Genomic DNA, 18,654 nt, shown 5'->3' with positions numbered 1-18,654 from the left:
GCAAAATAGGATTGATGTTCAAGCAACCGCCGCAGTGGAACTGACCCTAGTGTAATTCATCCACTCATTAGAAGCAAAACTTACTGTAGTGGAAACTCCTTCTGGAGAAGATCCAGATTGCGACTATCGCAAGCTTCGAACAAGTCATTCCTGGAAGCACAGCTGAAAAATAGGAGATAGAAAGTTAACTCGCAAGAATATAAAATCAACACCTGATTTGAATTATCACTCCCCGTTCCCCTCAGTCAAATCGTGCTCCGTGCTCTACTTTACTCCGTCAATATATATTCCAAAATCTACCTCAATGAAATTCTCAAATATTGCCATGCATTCTCTGCTTTTGGATTCATTGCAAGTGCTCGAACGTAATAACGAATGGATTCTTCATATAAGCCCTGTAGGAAATGTAAAAGGTATAGCAAATTAGTAGTTTCATAACAGGATAGGATACAACATATAAAATTAAAAGTAAACACCCATTTTGGTTCTCTAAAAGTACCAGTGTCATTAATATGGTCCTAACACATCAAAGTGGCCCTTCAATGTTAAATTTTGATATCAAATGGCCTAATTAGAAGTCAGCATTTGGTATTAAAGAACTGTTTTGATGTATTTATTGTTGGAGGACCAAATCGATAACACTTGTATCTTTGGAGACCAAAATGCGTGTTTTCTCTAAAATTTATATAAAATTAATGTAAAGCCACAGATACTAAATTAAAATACAGACATCAGTGTTTCAAAAGTTAACGTTAGTCATTGTAGATACAGTAAAATAGTATCATTCTTCATCTAATTATTACGATACCCCACCTGTATTTGTACAAAAATACAGAAACTAGAAGTAAAAAGTTAAAGGATGCAGGCTGCGAGTATCCATAGCTATCTGAAGAGTATCAAACAGCAACGTCTTCAACACTGGTATAGCAACCATTTGGAAGTGTTCGTGATTCCTAGTTGAAAACAATTACCAGCTCTATACACCCAACTATGACTGTTAGAATAACTTAGGTGATTTCATGTATATATTGTGTAATCAATTAGAATTATATAAATCAAGATATAATCATTGTAATTAACACAAGACTAATATAACAGAGACCAAGTGCAAACTGTTAGACACACAATTCCATCCAATCTAGTTTGCTCTCTAAACTTCAAGTTAGTATCAAAGAGGGTTTTGAACCATCTCTGCCAACGTAGCCCAAGATCCGCTGTGCCCACTATCCAGCAGCAAATATCCCCACCCCGTTATGCCCATTGCCCTATTAGGAGATATGTCCATATGTACAATTTACATGACTTTGTCCTTTGAACTGTACAACATTGTGTCGAAAGCACTTGTCTGAAGTGCTGATCAGTTAGTTCAGTTAGTTTGTTATTTTTCTGTTATATAACTGCTAGGTTGTTTTAGCTGAGCTGTCATCAGCTCATGGCTTCCTGTGGAAGCTAGCCTCTCTTACAAATACACTTCATGTAATCTCTTTCCCTCAAGTCAATATTCAGAACTCACTATACAGTTTCTTGTGAATCTCTATCTCCCTCTCTTTCCTTTGTTTCCTTTCTCCAATGGTATGAGAGCCCTAATCTAGGGCTTTGATCCACCACACCTCTCTCATGATTTCCGCTGAGAATAAAGATCAACGGGAGTCAATGAAAGAGGATCGACTCAATGATGGAGTCAATAGTGCATGTAGAGACCGGGAGAGACAGGACCAAATGCTCTTGCCGTGGATTCTTTCCATGTTCTCTGAGCTGATCATGACCAAGATTCTTGGAGTCACACATTATTGGCAATCATGGGAGATGTTGTAAATAATAATAATAATTTTATTTATTTATTGTTATATTCTAGAATCTTCTTTGGGCTTAGCCCATTAGGTCATTTAGCCTCTTTAAATAGAGCGCCCTTGTACAGTTGTAAAATATAATTTGTCAATATAATATCATACTTCCTCTTTTCAAGTTGGTATCAGAGCTCTCGATTCTGAAGGCTTTGCTTCCGCGACTGCCGCCGTTAAAGCGGAACACTATTTGTTTGCATCTCGTCGCTACCGGAAAAAATTTTGGGGACTTTTTGGACTGAGAGGACCTTTGTTTGACTCTTTTTTCTACGAACGTATTGTTCATCGCGCACTGTTCACTGGTATTGTTCATCGTCGGACACACTGTTCATCGCCGGTGTCAAAAGTTGTTTGGGTGTGCGTTAGTTTGATTTTGTTGCTATTTTTGACTTTTTTTTGCGTTAGGATCGATTTCGATGGTGATTCGACTATTACACAACCTCCATATGTGAACATTCGGCAAGGGGAGTTAGAGCAGCTTAAGGAAGCTATTGATAATCTGTGTAAGCCATCTGACAGTTCTTTGATCTTGTCTTGTAAGAACATATGTTCTACATCTCTTCTTGCTTCTTGCCTTGATTTTAAAATCTCATGGATTTTGGATTCTGGTGCAACTGATCATATGACTTGTCTTGCTGAGTCTTTTCTTTCTCTTATCATCCTACTTTGGTAGTTATATTATAGCCGTAGTTGATGGATCCCATAAGTCAATTATTGGTTCTGAACCTTCCTTGTTTCTTCAAAATGTTCTTTATGTTCCTCCATAGCAGTTAAAAGCGCCGCTAAAGCGCCGCTACCCGCACCGTTTGCGGGTTGCTGTGGTCGACCGCGAGAAATAACTCTGCACCGCGCCGGAAAGAGATTGCATCTTTAGCGGCCGTAATAGCGGAGGAAATAGCGTCTGTCTCGGCAAAAATCGCGGCTGAAATGGAGTTTTCTCTCTCTTCTGCGTTTTTAAATGGAGCACTCTCTCTCTCTTCTGCGTTATAAACTATAAAGATGGAAACGAGGAAGAAAATCACGTGGCTTGTACAATTCATTTTGAATATGATTTTTATTATAATATTATTTCATTTTGATTGTATGTAAATCACGTGACCTGTTCCCAAGAATTTTTTTTTTATAAAGTGGAGAGCTCTCTCTCTCTTCTGAGTGACTCGGACAGGACACTGAAAAGTAATCTGATACAAAAACCTGAAAAGTAATTTGTCTTCTGTGTGTAAATCACGTAACCTGTTCACTAGACTTCTATTTTATTATATAACCGACATACTTTTTATCCTATCAGAGATATATATAATTATATATCAATATATCCTATCAGCTCTTTGTATACAATCAGATTTATATAATCAGATATATTTTTGTATCCTATCAGAGAGAGATATATTGATTTTATATATATATATATATATATATATATATATTGTTAGAAATAATATAATATTAAATAGTATTGTATTATTTATTATTCTGTTATTCTAGTAGGTTATTTGGGCTTGGCCCATTAGGTCATTTAACCTCTTTAAATAGAGGTTTTTTGTATAGTTCTATACACAATTGAATACAATACATTCATACATTCTAATTTGGTACCAGAGCTCTTTGTTCTGGGAATTTTCGCTTCCGCTAAAACCCTAAGCCCACTGCTTAGGCGTTCTCTCCTTCCTTTAACGTCGTGCGTCCCTCCGGCTTGGTTCTACAGTGTTCACGTGGGTTTTCAACAAAAAAAATATATATGTTTACTGTTTACCGCGTCCATACAGTCCGTACAATTTTCACTGTTCATCGTCCGTACAGATTTCACTGTTCAACGTCCCGTACGGATTTACTGTTCATCATCTGCACGGTTCACTGTTCGGCTCGTCCGTACAGTTTTACTGTTCACGCGTCCGTACAGAAACTGTTCACCGTCCGTGTAAACACTGTTCACGCGTCTGTACAAGTACTGTTCATGCAAAAAAAAAAAATTCGGCCATTCCGAGACAGAACCTTCCTCTCCTCTTTTCAGATCTGGTCATCTCCTTTATTTTATTTTGTGATGGAGGGCTCATGTAATGCGTCCAAAAACACGACTGGCATCATCTCCAGTACTACCCCATCTCCATTCTTTTCTCGGGCCAGTGATTCCAATTGGAACAGTGGACGCAGTCGGGGACGTGGCCGCAGACAGAGGCCTCGTTGCAATTATTGGTAGAATCTTGGGCATTTTGAAGAACGCTGTTATAGGAAGTACCCTCATTTGAAGCCATTGACTGCCAACTTTGTGGTAATAAAGATCCCTTCACTACACTTTCTTATTCTAATAACCTACCCCCTGTCACTCTTGCTGATGGCACTAAGGCTCCTGCTCGTGGAATTGGGGAAGCCAACCCAACTCCCTTTTTAACTTTGAGTTCTGTTTATTATATACCTGGCATTCCTTTTAATTTAATCTCTGTTAGCCAGTTGATTCATTCTCTTTCATGTACTGTTACCTTCCCTAAACAATCCTTTTCTATGCAGGATTCGGGTACGGGGAAGACGATTGGAGCAGGCATTGAGTCACGAGGTCTCTACTATCTGATTGCACCACCTTCTCCAGTAGCCTGTTCTCTCACAGAGTCTCCTGAGCTAATTCATAGCCGTCTGGGTCATCCAAGCCTCTCCAAGCTTCAGCATATGGTTCCCTTTTTATCCAGTCTTAAGTCTTTAAATTGTCATTCTTGTCAGCAAGGAAAGCACACTCGATCCTCCTTTGCTAATAGAGTCGATAAAAGAGCTGATGCTCCTTTTTCTATTGTTCATTCTGATATTTGGGGTCCGAGTCGAACAATGTCTGTTTTGGGTTTTCAGTATTTTGTCACCTTTATTGATGATTTCTCTCGTTGCACTTGGGTTTATTTAATGAAAAATCGTTCTGAATTATTTTCAATTTATCAAAAAAATTGTGCTGAGATAAATACTCAATTTGGTGCTTCTATTCAAATTTTGCGCATTGATAATGCAAAAGAATGTGTCTCTTGAGTTTTCTAATTTTTTAGAGAAACGTGGGACGTTACACCAGACCATTTGTCCACACACTCCACAACAAAATGGAGTGGCCGAACATAAGAATCGACATCTGGTTGAAACTGCTCGTACCCTACTAATTCATATGAATGTTGCACTTCGTTTTTGGGCAGATGCTATAATCACCTCTTGCTTTCTCATCAATCGCATGCCCTCTTCCGTACTCAATAACGAAGTTCCACAGTGTTTTATTTCCAGGAGCACCTTCCTATCCTCTACCTCCACATGTATTTGGATGTACCTGCTTTGTTCATGATCTCACTCCAGGAAAAGATAAATTAACATCCAAAGCCATCAAGTGTATTTTCCTTGGATATACTCGTTTTCAAAAGGGGTATCGTTGCTACTCTCCTGATCTCAAGCGTTATATTGTCTCGGCTGATGTCACTTTCCTTGATCAACAACCTTTTCATTCTATCCCATCTCAGATAACACAAGTTGATCAAGTTCTTCCTGTTCCTTTTCTTGATTTGTCTTTACCAGTTGCAGGAGACTCTATCCCAGAAGAGCAGCCCCTTGCCTCCATCCCTGAGGACCGTCCTTTTCTCACCTACCAGCTTCGTCAGCCTGCGCCTCCAGCGGATTTGACCCTTACTGACTCACTGCCTGCTGCTGTCAACTCTTCCCCTCCGGATCCTCCAACAGAAATTACTCCCATTGCCCTTCGCAAAGGTATTCGATCCACTCGTAACCCTCATCCACTTTATAGTTTCTTGAGATATGATAGACTTTCTTCACCACATTTTACTTTTGTTTCTGGTATTTCGTCTATTTCTATTCCTAAAACCACAGGTGAAGCACTCTCTCATCCGGGTTCGCGTCAAGCAATGATTGATGAAATGCAAGCACTTCACTCCAATGGCACATGGGATCTTGTTCATGCTACTCCTGGAAAGTCAGTTGTCGGTTGTCGAAGGGTATTCATTGTCAAAGTTGGTCCTGATGGCACTGTTGATCGCCTCAAAGCTCGTTTGGTGGCCAAGGGATACACTCAGATATTTGGTCTTGACTATGGGGATACTTTTTCTCCTGCTGCAAAAATGGCATTTGTTCGCCTATTTCTTGCACTTGCTGCCATTCATCAATGGCCTCTTCTACAGCTTGATATCAAAAATGCATTCTTACATGGTGACTTGCAGGAGGAAGTATATATGGAGCAACCACCAGGTTTTGTTGCTCAGGGGGAGAATTCTGGAATGGTATGTAAGCTTCGTAAATCTTTATATGGCCTGAAGCAGTCCCCTCGGGCTTGGTTTAGTCGCTTTAGTTCAGCTGTTCAATCCTTTGGCTTAACCAGAAGTAAAGCCGATCATTCTGTCTTCTATAGGCATAGCTCTTCTGGCCAGTGCATCTATCTCCTGGTCTATGTTGATGACATCATTATTACTGGCAGCGATCAAGTTGGGATTGATCAGTTAAAGAAGTACTTATTCAATCAATTTCAGACCAAAGATCTTGGCAGACTTCGATATTTCTTAGGGATTGAAGTGGCACAATCTAGGCAGGGCATCTCCATTTGTCAGAGGAAGTATGCACTGGATATACTAGATGAGACTGGTATGTTGGGATGTAAACCTATTGATACACCTATGGATCCTAATGTTAAGCTGTTACCCGGACAGGGGGAGCCATTGTCAGACCCTGGTCGTTATCGCCGATTAGTTGGAAAGTTGAATTATCTTACTGTGACAAGACCAAACATCTCTTTTGCAGTTAGTGTGGCAAGTCAATTCCTTGACTCTCCTTGTGACTCCCATTGGGATGCAGTTATCAGGATTCTTCGATATATCAAAAGAGCACCAGGAAAAGGTTTATTATACACAAATAAAGGGAATGCAAAGGTATCTAGCTATTCAGATGCTGACTGGGCAGGTTCTCCTTCAGACAGACGATCCATCTCGGGGTATTGTGTTCTCCTTGGAGGAAATTTGATATCTTGGAAAAGTAAGAAGCAAACTGTGGTCGCAAGGTCAAGTGCAGAAGCAGAATATCGGGCAATGGGAAATGCAACATGTGAGCTCATCTGGCTAAAACAATTGCTTAAGGAACTACATCTATGTGAACAGCAGCCCATGAAGCTCATTTGTGACAATCAAGCAGCATTGAATATATCCTCTAACCCAGTCTTTCATGAGAGGACCAAACATATAGAAATTGACTGTCACTTTGTTAGAGAGAAGATTCAATCAGGAGAGATAGAAACAGCATTTGTCAATTCCAGTGAACAACTTGCAGATGTTTTCACCAAGGCTCTGAGAGGTTCCCGAATAGATCATATATGTAACAAGCTGAGAGCTTATGATATATACGCACCAGCTTGAGGGGGAGTGTTAGAAATAATATAATATTAAATAGTATTGTATTATTTATTATTCTGTTATTCTAGTAGGTTATTTGGGCTTGGCCCATTAGGTCATTTAACCTCTTTAAATAGAGGTCTTTTGTATAGTTCTATACACAGTTGAATACAATACATTCATACATTCTAATTTATATAATCAATATATCCTATCAGAGTCATATTTATATACAATCATCTCTTCTCTATTTTTGTATCCTATAAGATATATAAGATATTTTTGTATCTTATAAGATATTTGATTTTATATATATATATATATATATATATATATATATATATATATATATTTGTGACCAACAAATTATCATTCAACAGTGTCTCCTCTGTACCTCTCTTATTCATCTGAAATGGAGAAATCATCTGTTTCTCTTCTTAGGTAATGTTTTTTATTTATTTATTTAACTTTTTTTTTCTGGCGTCCTATTTTCATTTTATTTTCTAGCTTTTTTTTTTTTGGATTTTTTTTCTAACTTCTTCCCCTTTTTTTGGGTTTCTTTTATACCTCTTCCTTCTTCTTTTTTTGACCTTCTATTTTTATGCTGGCCTCCTAATCTTTTTGTCAGACAAAAAGATCATTACTGGTAGTGATGGCATCCAATGTGTCGGTTATTTTTATATTGAAATTTATTTATTTATATATTAGTGAAATTTATATAATTATATATAGTGAAATTTATTTATTTATAAATTCATTTATAAAAGATCTTTTTTATATCTTTCTTCTTCTTCTTTTTTTGCTGGCCTCCTAATCTTTTTGTCAGACAAAAAGATCATTACTGGTGTGAAGGCATCCAATGTGTCGGTTAGTTTTTATATTGAAATTTATTTATTTATATATTAGTGAAATTTATTTATTTATATATAGTAAAATTTATTTATTTATAAATTTATTTATAAAAAGATCTTTTTATCTTTTCCTTCTTCTTTTTCTTTGACCTACTATTTTATTTATTTATATTGAAATTTATTTTAGCTTTTTTCTGATTTCTATTTTATTTTTTGTTTGCCTCTATAATAATAAATATAGCTAGTGATGGCATCCAACAACAGCACACAAGAATCTCCTTCTTCTTGTGCTTTGGTTAAACTCCCGGGTCCTTATCGTGATATAGCATGGCAATGGAATTCCTTGAAGGATATCAACAACAAAAGAAACGTGACATGTGACTTCTGTCAGAAGACAACAACAGGTGGAATTACCAGGGCTAAATTACACCAAATGGGGATAAAGGGAGATGTAGAGCCATGTAAGAACCCCCCCCCCCCCCCCCCAAGAAGTAAGAAATGCTTTGAAGGAAGCGTATGAGAAGAAGCTAGTTGATAAAAATGCTTCCCTAAATGAGCTACAAGAAGATGATGATGAGCTTGAAGATGTGGAAGAAATCCATAACCTTAGAACTGGAAAAAGGGGAGTAACACCCAATAATGATTCCTCTGTCGTTGCTGCCAAGAAAGGCAAGACTGTGAAAGGTCCCATGGACTTACTTCTTTTAAAAAAACAGAAAACAACATCAAGTTAGGGAAAAGGCAAACAAGCATCAATGATGCTTGTGATAAAGAAGCTAGAGCAAGAACAGTTCAATATATTGAGAGGTTTTTAGTAACGAATGGGATACCTTTCAATGTTGTATGCTCTAGAAGCTTTAGGTTGATGGTTGAAGCACTAGGGAGCTATGGTCCTCATTTGAAGGTTCCATCTTATTATGAATGTAGAGTTACACTCCTTCAAAAAGAGTTAGAGTATACAAAGCAATTACTAAAGGAGCATGAGATAGAGAGAGTAAATTATGGATGTTCTATTATGTTTGACGATGGACAGATAAGAAGGGTAGAACTTTGATTAATTTCTTGGTGAATTGTCCATCAAGAACTATGTTTGTTAAGAGTGTTGATGCTTCTTCGTATATGAAGACTGGTGAGAAATTACATGAACTTCTGGACACTTTTGTGATGGAGATTGGTGAACAAAATGTTGTTCAAGTGGTGACCGACAACGGAAGCAATTATGTTTTGGCTGGTAAGAGACGATAAACTCATTCAATTGTTAATATTTCAATTTATTTGTGACTCATTTTCTTAATTAAGTTTATGCTTGTGATGTTAGGAAAACGTTTACAAGCGAAGAGACGTCATTTTTTTTAACTCCATGTGCTGCACATTGCTTGGACTTGATGCTAGAAGACATTGGAAAGCTTGATCAAGTAAAGAGGACAATAAAAAGAGGCATCAGTCTAGTAGGTTTCATTTATAATCATTCATTGGCATTGAACACTATGCGGAAGTTCACAAGCAAAACAGAATTGGTGAGGCACGGAGTGACAAGGTTTGCCACCACACTCCTGACATTACAAAGATTGTATAAGCAGAAAAACAACCATCGAAGGATGTTCACTTCTGATGAGTGGTCAAAGTCTAAGACTGCCAAAAACCCTAAGGGGAAAAGGGCAACTGATATAGTACTTAGTACATCTTTTTGGAATGATGTTGTTTATTGTCTTAAGGCTATGGGGTCTCTTGTGGGTGTGCTGAGGATGGTTGATAATGAAAAAAAGCCAACAATGGGTTACATTTATGAAGCAATGGATAGGACCAAAGAAGCAATTCAAAATGCATTTCGTGGAATTGGAAAGGAAGATAAGTATAAAGAGATTTTAGCTATCATTGTAGAAGATGGGATTGTCAACTTCATCATCCTTTGCATGCAACTGGGCATTATCTTAACCCTCAATATTTTTATTCTAATCCAAAGCTTGATGAAGATTTAGAAGTGGTTAATGGTTATTTAAAATGCTTCGAGAGACTAACTGCCAATGAGGATGAGATGAACCAGGTCATGGATGAGTTGGAATTATATAAGAAAGCTCAGGGTCTCTTTGGCATGAACTCGGCCAAAAGACAAAGGGATAAAGTGTCTCCTCGTAAGTTTTTGATCACTTTAACCTTTTATTATTACAATTTATTTAACTAGTCATATTATTTGGTTATTATATTTTGTATTACAGTTCAATGGTGGGGGACATATGGAACACAAACAAAAGCACTGAAAAAAATTGTCATTAAAGTATTGAGTCTGACTTGCAGCTCTTCAGGATGTGAGCGCAATTGGAGTATTTTTGAGCATGTAAGTATATGCTCAATGGTTTTATTTTATAGAGCTTCATAACGAATCGTTAAACTAATATTTATTTGTTAATTATCAAATAGATTCATTCCAAGAAGCGAAGTAGACTTGAGCATCAGAAGTTGCAGGACTTGGTTTATATTAAATATAACCAAACTCTTAAACACCGATTTGACAGTCGTGATCTGATTGATCCCATTCTCCTAAATGGTATTAATGAAATCAATGAATGGTTGATGGGAGATATTGGTGGAGATGGGGAACATAATGAGACTGAAGTTGTATTTGAGGGTGATACCTTGACCTGGGGTGTAGTTGCAAATGTAACTAATGCTGATGAACCTCTAGTTTACACTAGACAGCAAACAAGGTCCACTAATTTTCCTTCAAGCTCTAAAGGAGAAACATAAGGACTTGAAGATGTGCCAGAACAATTGTATAATATAGACACTAGTGACAGTGAGGCTGAATCAGACTTTGGTGATGATGGAATTGAAGATTCTAATTAGTTCTTTTTAACATTTGAATATGGAAACGGAATGGAATTATGGAATATGTTTTGGATATTGTTATGATTTGGATATTGACAATATATAGATCTTTTAATTGGCTACTTCGAATTTCTATTTGTTTTGGAGCAATTCTTTATATTATTGATTGATTTTTATTTTTTAGCAAATATATATAAGGTGTATCTAGGTTATGTTAATACATTCCACTATTTCCACCATTTCCGACCACAACCCGCTATAGTGCTATAGCGTTTTTCAGAGTTGGCCGCAACGGGCCGCAATCCGCTTTTAACTACTATTGTTCCTCAGTTTTCCACTAATCTTATCTCTACTCAAAAGCTTACAACTGATTTGAATTGTTCTATCACTTTTTTCCCTTCTCATTGTGTTATTCAGGATCTTACCACGAGGAAGACAATTAGAGTTGCTGAGGAACAGAGTGGGTTGTATTATTTCCTTTCAGAACACACTACAAATGATACCAAAAATCAGCTATTGATGACATGTCATCCTTATACGACAAAGTCTATGATTTAGCTCCATCATAAGTGTCTAAGGCACCCACCATTTAGTTTATTGAAGTTAATTTTCCTTCTCTGTTTCTAAATCAGTTAGTTGAGACCTTTCATTGCGATGTTTGTGAATTTGGAAAATACCATCGAGTGTCCTTTCCTTCTCGTGCTACCAAAAGCATTGAACATTTTTCTCTGATTCAATCTGATGTTTGGCGCCCTTCTAAAGTGCATAGTGTTTCAAGTGCAAAGTGATTTGTTTATTGACGATTGTACTCGGGTGATATGGATATTCTTGATGAAAGACAAGTCTGAAGTACCAGAGATCTTTATCCAATTTTATCACATGGTCGAGACTCAGTTTGGTAAGAATATTAAAAGATTAATATCTAATAATGGTACTGAGTACGTCAACCAACGTCTGTCACAATTCATTACAGACAGAGGTATGATTCATGAGCTCACATGTAGCGATACCCCTCAACAAAACGGGGATGCTGAAAGAAAAAATCATCACCTTCTTGAAGTCGTTAGAGCGCTACTTTTCCAGACATCTGTTCCTAGTTCTTATTAGGGAGAAGTCGTGTTAGCTGCAGTCTTTTTTATCAACCGCTTACTTTCACGGGTCCTTAACAATACCCGTCCTATTCATTCCAAGACTTCCGCCCTTTAGGGCTCTTAAGTATGTTTTCCTTGGTTATGCCCCCTGATAAAAAAGGATACAAGTGTTATCATCCTCCGAGTCAAAAAAATTGTTTTTATGGACGTCACCTTTAATGAATCTTAGTCCTTTTTCCAGGGTCCTCATCTTCAGGGGGAGAGCAGTTCTTCAGAAGACTCGTCTCCTTCCTACTTTGAGTTTAGGTCGTCCTTGTCTACTCCTACACCTCTCTCTCCTGTGTCTACCCTTGATGTAACAGAACCTTCAAATACACCTGAGATACAGAAAATTTTGACACCTGAATTGGTATATCAAAGGAGAAAACAACTCATACTGCTTCATCAGCAACCTTAATCGTCTGAATCGCTGGTAAGTCCTAAATCTCATGTTTCAGAACATGATATTATTGTCTCTGATTACTTACCTATATCTTCTGATAATTTACCCAGTGACTCTGATGACTTACCCATTGCCATAAGAAAAGGAAAAAGATCTTGCACCCAACGTCCTATCTCTCAATTTGTTTCTTCTACTAACCTTTCTATGCAGCACAAAAGCTTTATATCAGCACTAGATTCCATTTCCAACCCAAAATCAGGGCACGAAGCATTAACATATGAGAATTGGGTTCGGGCCATGCAAGAGGAAATGAATGCCTTGGAGAAGAATAAAACATAGGAGGTTGTTGATAAATTCAATGTAAAGAAAAGAGTAGGGTGCAGATGGGTTTATGCCCTAAAGAAAAATTCTGATGGGACTATTGAGAGATATAAGGCTCGATTAGTCGCCAAGAGTTACACTCAGACCTACAGCATTGATTATGAAGAAACTTTTTCCCGAGTTGCAAAGATGAATACTGCAAAAGCCTTGTTGTCCCTTGCTGCCCATTACAATTTGGGATATAAATCAATTTGATGTGAAGAAAGTTTTCCTTACTGATGAGTTAGAAGAAGAGGTCTACATGGAAATCTCGCCTGGTTTTGATTATGTGGATGGAGAAAATAAATTTTGTAGGTTAAGAAAAGCCTTGTATGGATTGAAGCAGTCCCCTCGTGCCTGGTTTGGGAGGTTTACTAAGCTTATGATGACCTTAGGATATAAACAGAGTCAATGAGATCAAACACTTTTCTTTGAGTACTCCCAAGATGGGAAGCTCACTGTGCTCCTTGTGTATATTGATGATATTATTATAACAGGTGATGATATAGTAGAGACAGATTCTGCAAGCAAGACTAGCCTCTGAGTTTGAAGTTAAAAATATTGAGAAAATGAGATATTTCCTAGGGATAGAGGTAGCTCATTCAAAGGAAGGAATTTTTATACCAGAGAAAATATGTCCTTGATCTTCTTAAAAAAGCAAGAAAACTTGGATGTAAACCCTCTAGTACTCCTTTTTAGCAGAATCACAAGATGGTTTATGAAGAGGAAAGTCTTCCAGTTGATAAAGGACAATATCAATGCCTAGTTGGGAGACTAATATATTTGGCTCATACTAGACCAGACTTAGCTTATGTTGTTAGTATTGTCAGTCAGTTTATGCATAATCCAAAGGAGAAACACATGCAGGAAGTGGAGAGAATTCTTCAGTATCTTAAAGTCACTCCTGGTAAATGACTGCTATTTCGGCGTGATGGCGATCTTTCTTCAGAAGTTTATACTGATGTCGATTATGCTGGATCTGTGACTGACCGCCGATCTACCACTGGTTATTGTATGTTTCTTTGTGGTAACTTAGTGACGTAGAGGAGTAAGAAACAAGATGTGGTTTCCAGGTCAAGTGAAGAGACTAAATTTCGAGCCATGGCTCAAGGCATTTGTGAGTTATTGTGGTTGAAAATTATACTTGATGATCTCAAAATAAGATGTGAAGGAAGCTGCTATGTGATAATAAGTCCGCTATTTATATAGCTCATAATTCAATTCAACATGATCGGACTAAGCATATTGAGGTCGACTGCCATTTCATCAAAGAGAAACTTGATAGCGGGTTGATTGTCACTCCATACATTCTCTCTGGGCGTCAATTAGCTGATATTTTGACAAAGGGAGTTCCCTCAGATAGATTTCAAGAACTTACTAGCAAGCTGGGAATGATAAATATTTACTCTTCAACTTGAGAGTGAGTGTTGTAAATAATAATAATTATTTTATTTATTTATTGTTGTATTCTAGAATCTTCCTTAGGCTTAGTCCATTAGGTTATTTAGCCTCTTTAGATAGAGAGCCCTTGTACAGTTGTAATATACAATTTGTCAATATAATATTATACTTCCTCTTTTCAAGTATACCTGTAAGGACGATAATTTGGAATTGGCTACCTGGTTTTAGCATTATAGCATGGTCTTGACTTCTGCTGGGAGGAAGTCCTGTTGGCTCCCGAAATAAGTCCTGAAACTCCACCAACAACTCTTCTAATTCCTTCCACGAAGTACCCCTATCTTCACCTTCTACCAAGAATCCTTCCCTTTCATTCTGGAACGCCTTGATTATGGACTTCAACGAGGCTATGGACCTTGAAAGTGATGAGTCCCCTCGAATAAAAACCTCCTTCCCCTCATGATCTATCTTGAGGGACATCTCCTTAAAGTTGGTCCGAATTTCCCCATAGCCAATAAGCCAATCGAGACCAAAGACCACCTTCACTCCTCCTAGATCAAACAAATGCAAGTCGATAGGAGACTCAGTGGCCATCTCCAACCTACACCAGATATCATGGCATCAGGTCCACTTTTAGTTTCAGTTTCTTTGTCAGCTCCTTTCCCACAAAATTATGGGAAGCTCCACAATCTATCAACACCTTGATCTGCTCATTCCCAGCCTTCCCCATAGACGCATAGCTTGGCTAGAAGAGAGACCTAGTAAACTCTGCATAGAAAGTTGCAGAGCCACTTCCCTTCCATGTGCTCCAGAATCAATAGCCTCCTCTCCTTCCGGAATCCTTCCATCATCATCAACCAAGATCAGATGAAGTTGTTTGACCTTACACCTATGGTTTTGATTCCACTTTTCTTCGCATTTAAAGCAAAGCTCGAGCCTCTGACATTCATGCAGATCCGCCTGAGGGAGTCAACGGTCACCGCCGCCATTGGTATTGCTTGACTGGCTTTCAAAAACGCGATTTGACACCAATCCAGTCGAAGACGAACAAGGGTTCCTAGATGGTTGAGTGATTCTCGAATTTTCGTTGTTACTGGGCCTGGAGTTAGTGACATTAGTCATATTAGCTTGACTTGAATAATTGACCCGGCCCGGAGTGTGACCCACTGCAGTTTTATTGGCTTGGGTCATTTTGGTTAACTAATTCATGTTATAAGGCCTCTCTCGGCCCAAAACTCATGCCATGCTTTGTTCCTCCTCTCAATCTTGAGAGCCAACTTCATCATCTCCGACAACCTACTAGTGGGGTGCATCAATACTTCCACTCAACCCATTAAGCCAAATCCCTCTAAGGATTTCTTCATCCTCGTACCTAAGCGGACCAACCACCTTCTCAAAAGCCATACGATATTCAGCAACACTCCCCGTCTGTCGCAACGTCAACAATGGCCTGAGCGGGTTATTTTCCATCTCTGATTGGAACCTACTAAGGACCTCCGATCGAAACATGGCCCAAGTAACGTTCACAGTATTAATCTCCCACTATTGATACCAGTTTAACGCCTCTCCTTCTAATGCCAAAAGCACCGCCGGAAGCTTCTCATTCTTTGCCATCTCATTCACCCTGAAGTAACGCTCTACCTTGGTGAGCCAACCATAAGCATCTTCTCCAAAGAACATGGGTAATTCTAGTTTTCTGGTTGGTGGGTCTACTTGTAGTGGTCCCCAATCGTTTTTTACATTAGACTCTTCGGGTCCTCCCCTATTTTGATTGCTCCCTTGGCTCCGGTTAGCCACATTTTGAAGAACCTCGTCCAACCTCCTGAGAATCTCCACCTGACCCTTCTCTGTACGACGAATTCTCTGCACTAACTCCTCATATCTTGCTTCTATGTTTCTGGTCACCACCATTCAAAGCCCTCCCGGATCGGAGAGCTCTGATACTAGGTGATAAGGTTCAAGTATCAAATAAGAAGAAAATTAAAAGACAAGAACGTTGTGAAAACAAGAACACTGAATTTATAAACTGAATCCTCCCAACTTGGTTTACAACTCGAATTTAACAGTAAAAATTCCCACAAAATTAACCAAGTAAAGATACAAGAAAATAACAGACAGTAAATCAAATTTCCCAAAGCCAGCTACAACCCAGGGCATTCGAGAGGCACTGGTTCTCTCCCAAAATTCCAACCCAATCCCAAAATTCAAGATGATGCTATTGTATTATTCTCTGCTATAAGTAAAAGTGTGGGCGTTGATCGTGTGACCACCAAATGCATGTGGGTGCTGATTGTGCAGTTTTTTAACTAATTGGTGACTCAGCATGAGGGGCTTGTGATCCTCTAATTCTCTTCCTTGCGTACACTTTTCTGAATCTATTACTTAGTGCCACATTCATATCACTCTATCACCATTAGATCAAAAGCACTTGCTAATCCTACTATTCTTCTTACTTCCTTGGAACCTACTTCTGTCAAGCAAGCTTTAGCTGATCCACAATTGATGCAAGCTATGAAAACTGATTTTTCTGCATTACAGGTCAATTCTACTTGGTCCTTGGTTCCCTTACCTCCTAATTGATAAGCAATTGGCTGTAAATGGGTCATTAAGTTTAAAGAAAATCCACAAGGCACAGTTAAAAAATACAAGGCCATGTTAGTGGCCAAAGGATTCCATCAACAAGCTGGATTTGACTTTAATGAAACATTCTCTCCAATTGTAAAACCCATAACTGTGATCATCATCAACCTTGCCCTCTCTCATGAGTGGCCACTTCAACGCTTAGATGTTAATAATGATTTTCTTAATGGAGTCCTAGACAAATATGTCTATACGAGGCAGCCTCCAGATTTTGAAGTCCTAATAACTCTCTGGTTTGTAAACTACTTAAGTCACCTTATGGCCTTAAGCAGGCACCTTGGACAGTCCATATGTAGCGACCACACACTTTGTATATATTACAGTTGTACACTTTCAGATACCATAAGCATAATAAACGCAAAACGAGACAAGCATGCTTCTAATTCCTAGTTGATAAAATTTATGACAGAAATAAGCTAAAAGCCAAGCAGTGAACTGACCTGATTTGCATAACTGATACCCATATTTGCCCAAGCTCGAACATAATTAGGTTTTAAATCTAGTGCCTGGAATGAAGATTGTTTTTAACAATAGAAAAAGGAAAATTCCATGAGAGAGAGAAGAGACTACATAGAGAAAATAGATAGCACATGGGTACATCAGTACATGTTATTTTCTCCAAACACAGAGACAAATGGAAAGGAAAATAAAATAAAATAAAGAAATGCATCCAATATCTCCAAATATCTGTCAATAAAATCCTATAAAAATATACACAGCCAAACAATCAAGAGAAGTCACCAGGACAATATTATCTCACAGAAGACATGGAGCAATTTTACTCCAAAATATTCTAGGTGAATTATATTCCCCAAAATATATCTTGCACATACATACAGCTGAAAAGATTAATGCTAATATATATAATCTGAGGTTGTGGATTAGGTGAGGAGGAGAAGAGATTACTGCTGACGTCTAAGTAGGATTTCAAGACAGATACGATTGAGGCAGTTAGACTATTTCACATAAGGTCTTGATAAAAAGGAGCATGACTAGAGAACACAAAAGTATAGTACATACAAAAGTCCAGGCTGCACAGCCTATACAAAGATAAGCCAACAAGCAGTTACTTCCCGTTGAAATTATAGAGATTTAGGTAAGGAAAGAAGAAAAGAGAAATGAGCACTAAATAATATGAAATTGATATTGATTTGATGTTTTATGATGTGATACAAACTACAAAGTACTAGTTCATATTTATACTAATATTAGACTCCAAATCCAAATTAAGTAAGGATATAAATCATGAAATAAATCATTCCCTATTAAACTCAGACTAACGAGGGTAGGTCCGAGGACAATCCTTGTACACAGCATTACCCTTACATATTTGCAAAAAGGTTGTTTCCTGAATTTGAAACCTTTCAATCACAAAGGAACAGTTTTACCATTGTTCCAGGCTCGCCCTCAAACCACTCCCCATTAAACCTCGACTAGCAAGGGTGGGGTGAGAGTAATCCTTGTACGCAGCTTTACCCTTGCATAATTGCAAAGAAACGGTTTACCGGATTCAAACTCGTGACCTTTCAAACACAAAGGAAATAGCATCTTTGCAATTATGCAAGGGTAAAGTTGCGTAAAAGAATTGCCCAAACACTGCCCTCGCTAGATGGAGTTTAATAAGGAGTGGTTTATAAAACATGAAATAAAAAAGAAATAAGGAAACTATTCCTAAGAGATCATGTAAGATACTTTAAACTATTTTAAGATACAATCTAGATATTTTGAGATATTTTTTTATATATTCTAACGGTTCCCCTCAATCTAAAGCATACTAAGCTTTAAGCTTGTTACAGACGGCTCATTTAAAAATGAAAAACAACCAAACAATATAATATGGGCTCTAGTAAATAT

The 18,654-nt window shown here is 37.9% G+C and overlaps 1 protein-coding gene across 1 annotated transcript in view; it reads right to left on the bottom strand.

Annotated features, from left to right (window-relative positions):
• Window positions 1–18,654, bottom strand: part of LOC133317369 (peroxisome biogenesis protein 5) — a 53,815-nt gene that overhangs the window by 326 nt on the left and 34,835 nt on the right. Inside the window, exons 13-15 of the mRNA XM_061519229.1 lie at window positions 17,241–17,306; window positions 301–395; window positions 85–162 (exon numbers count right to left, since the gene is read on the bottom strand). Coding sequence (XP_061375213.1) covers window positions 85–162; window positions 301–395; window positions 17,241–17,306 — 239 coding nt within the window. The remainder of the gene's footprint in view (window positions 1–84; window positions 163–300; window positions 396–17,240; window positions 17,307–18,654) is intronic.

This window comes from Gastrolobium bilobum, unplaced genomic scaffold (assembly GCF_033153095.1).
Source record: "Gastrolobium bilobum isolate Gb01-03AN ecotype WA unplaced genomic scaffold, APGP_CSIRO_Gbil_v1 utg25066, whole genome shotgun sequence".
NCBI classification, from domain to species: Eukaryota; Viridiplantae; Streptophyta; class Magnoliopsida; order Fabales; family Fabaceae; genus Gastrolobium; species Gastrolobium bilobum.
Note: the sequence above shows the minus strand (reverse complement) of the source record. Positions and strands in the feature narration are given on the sequence as shown.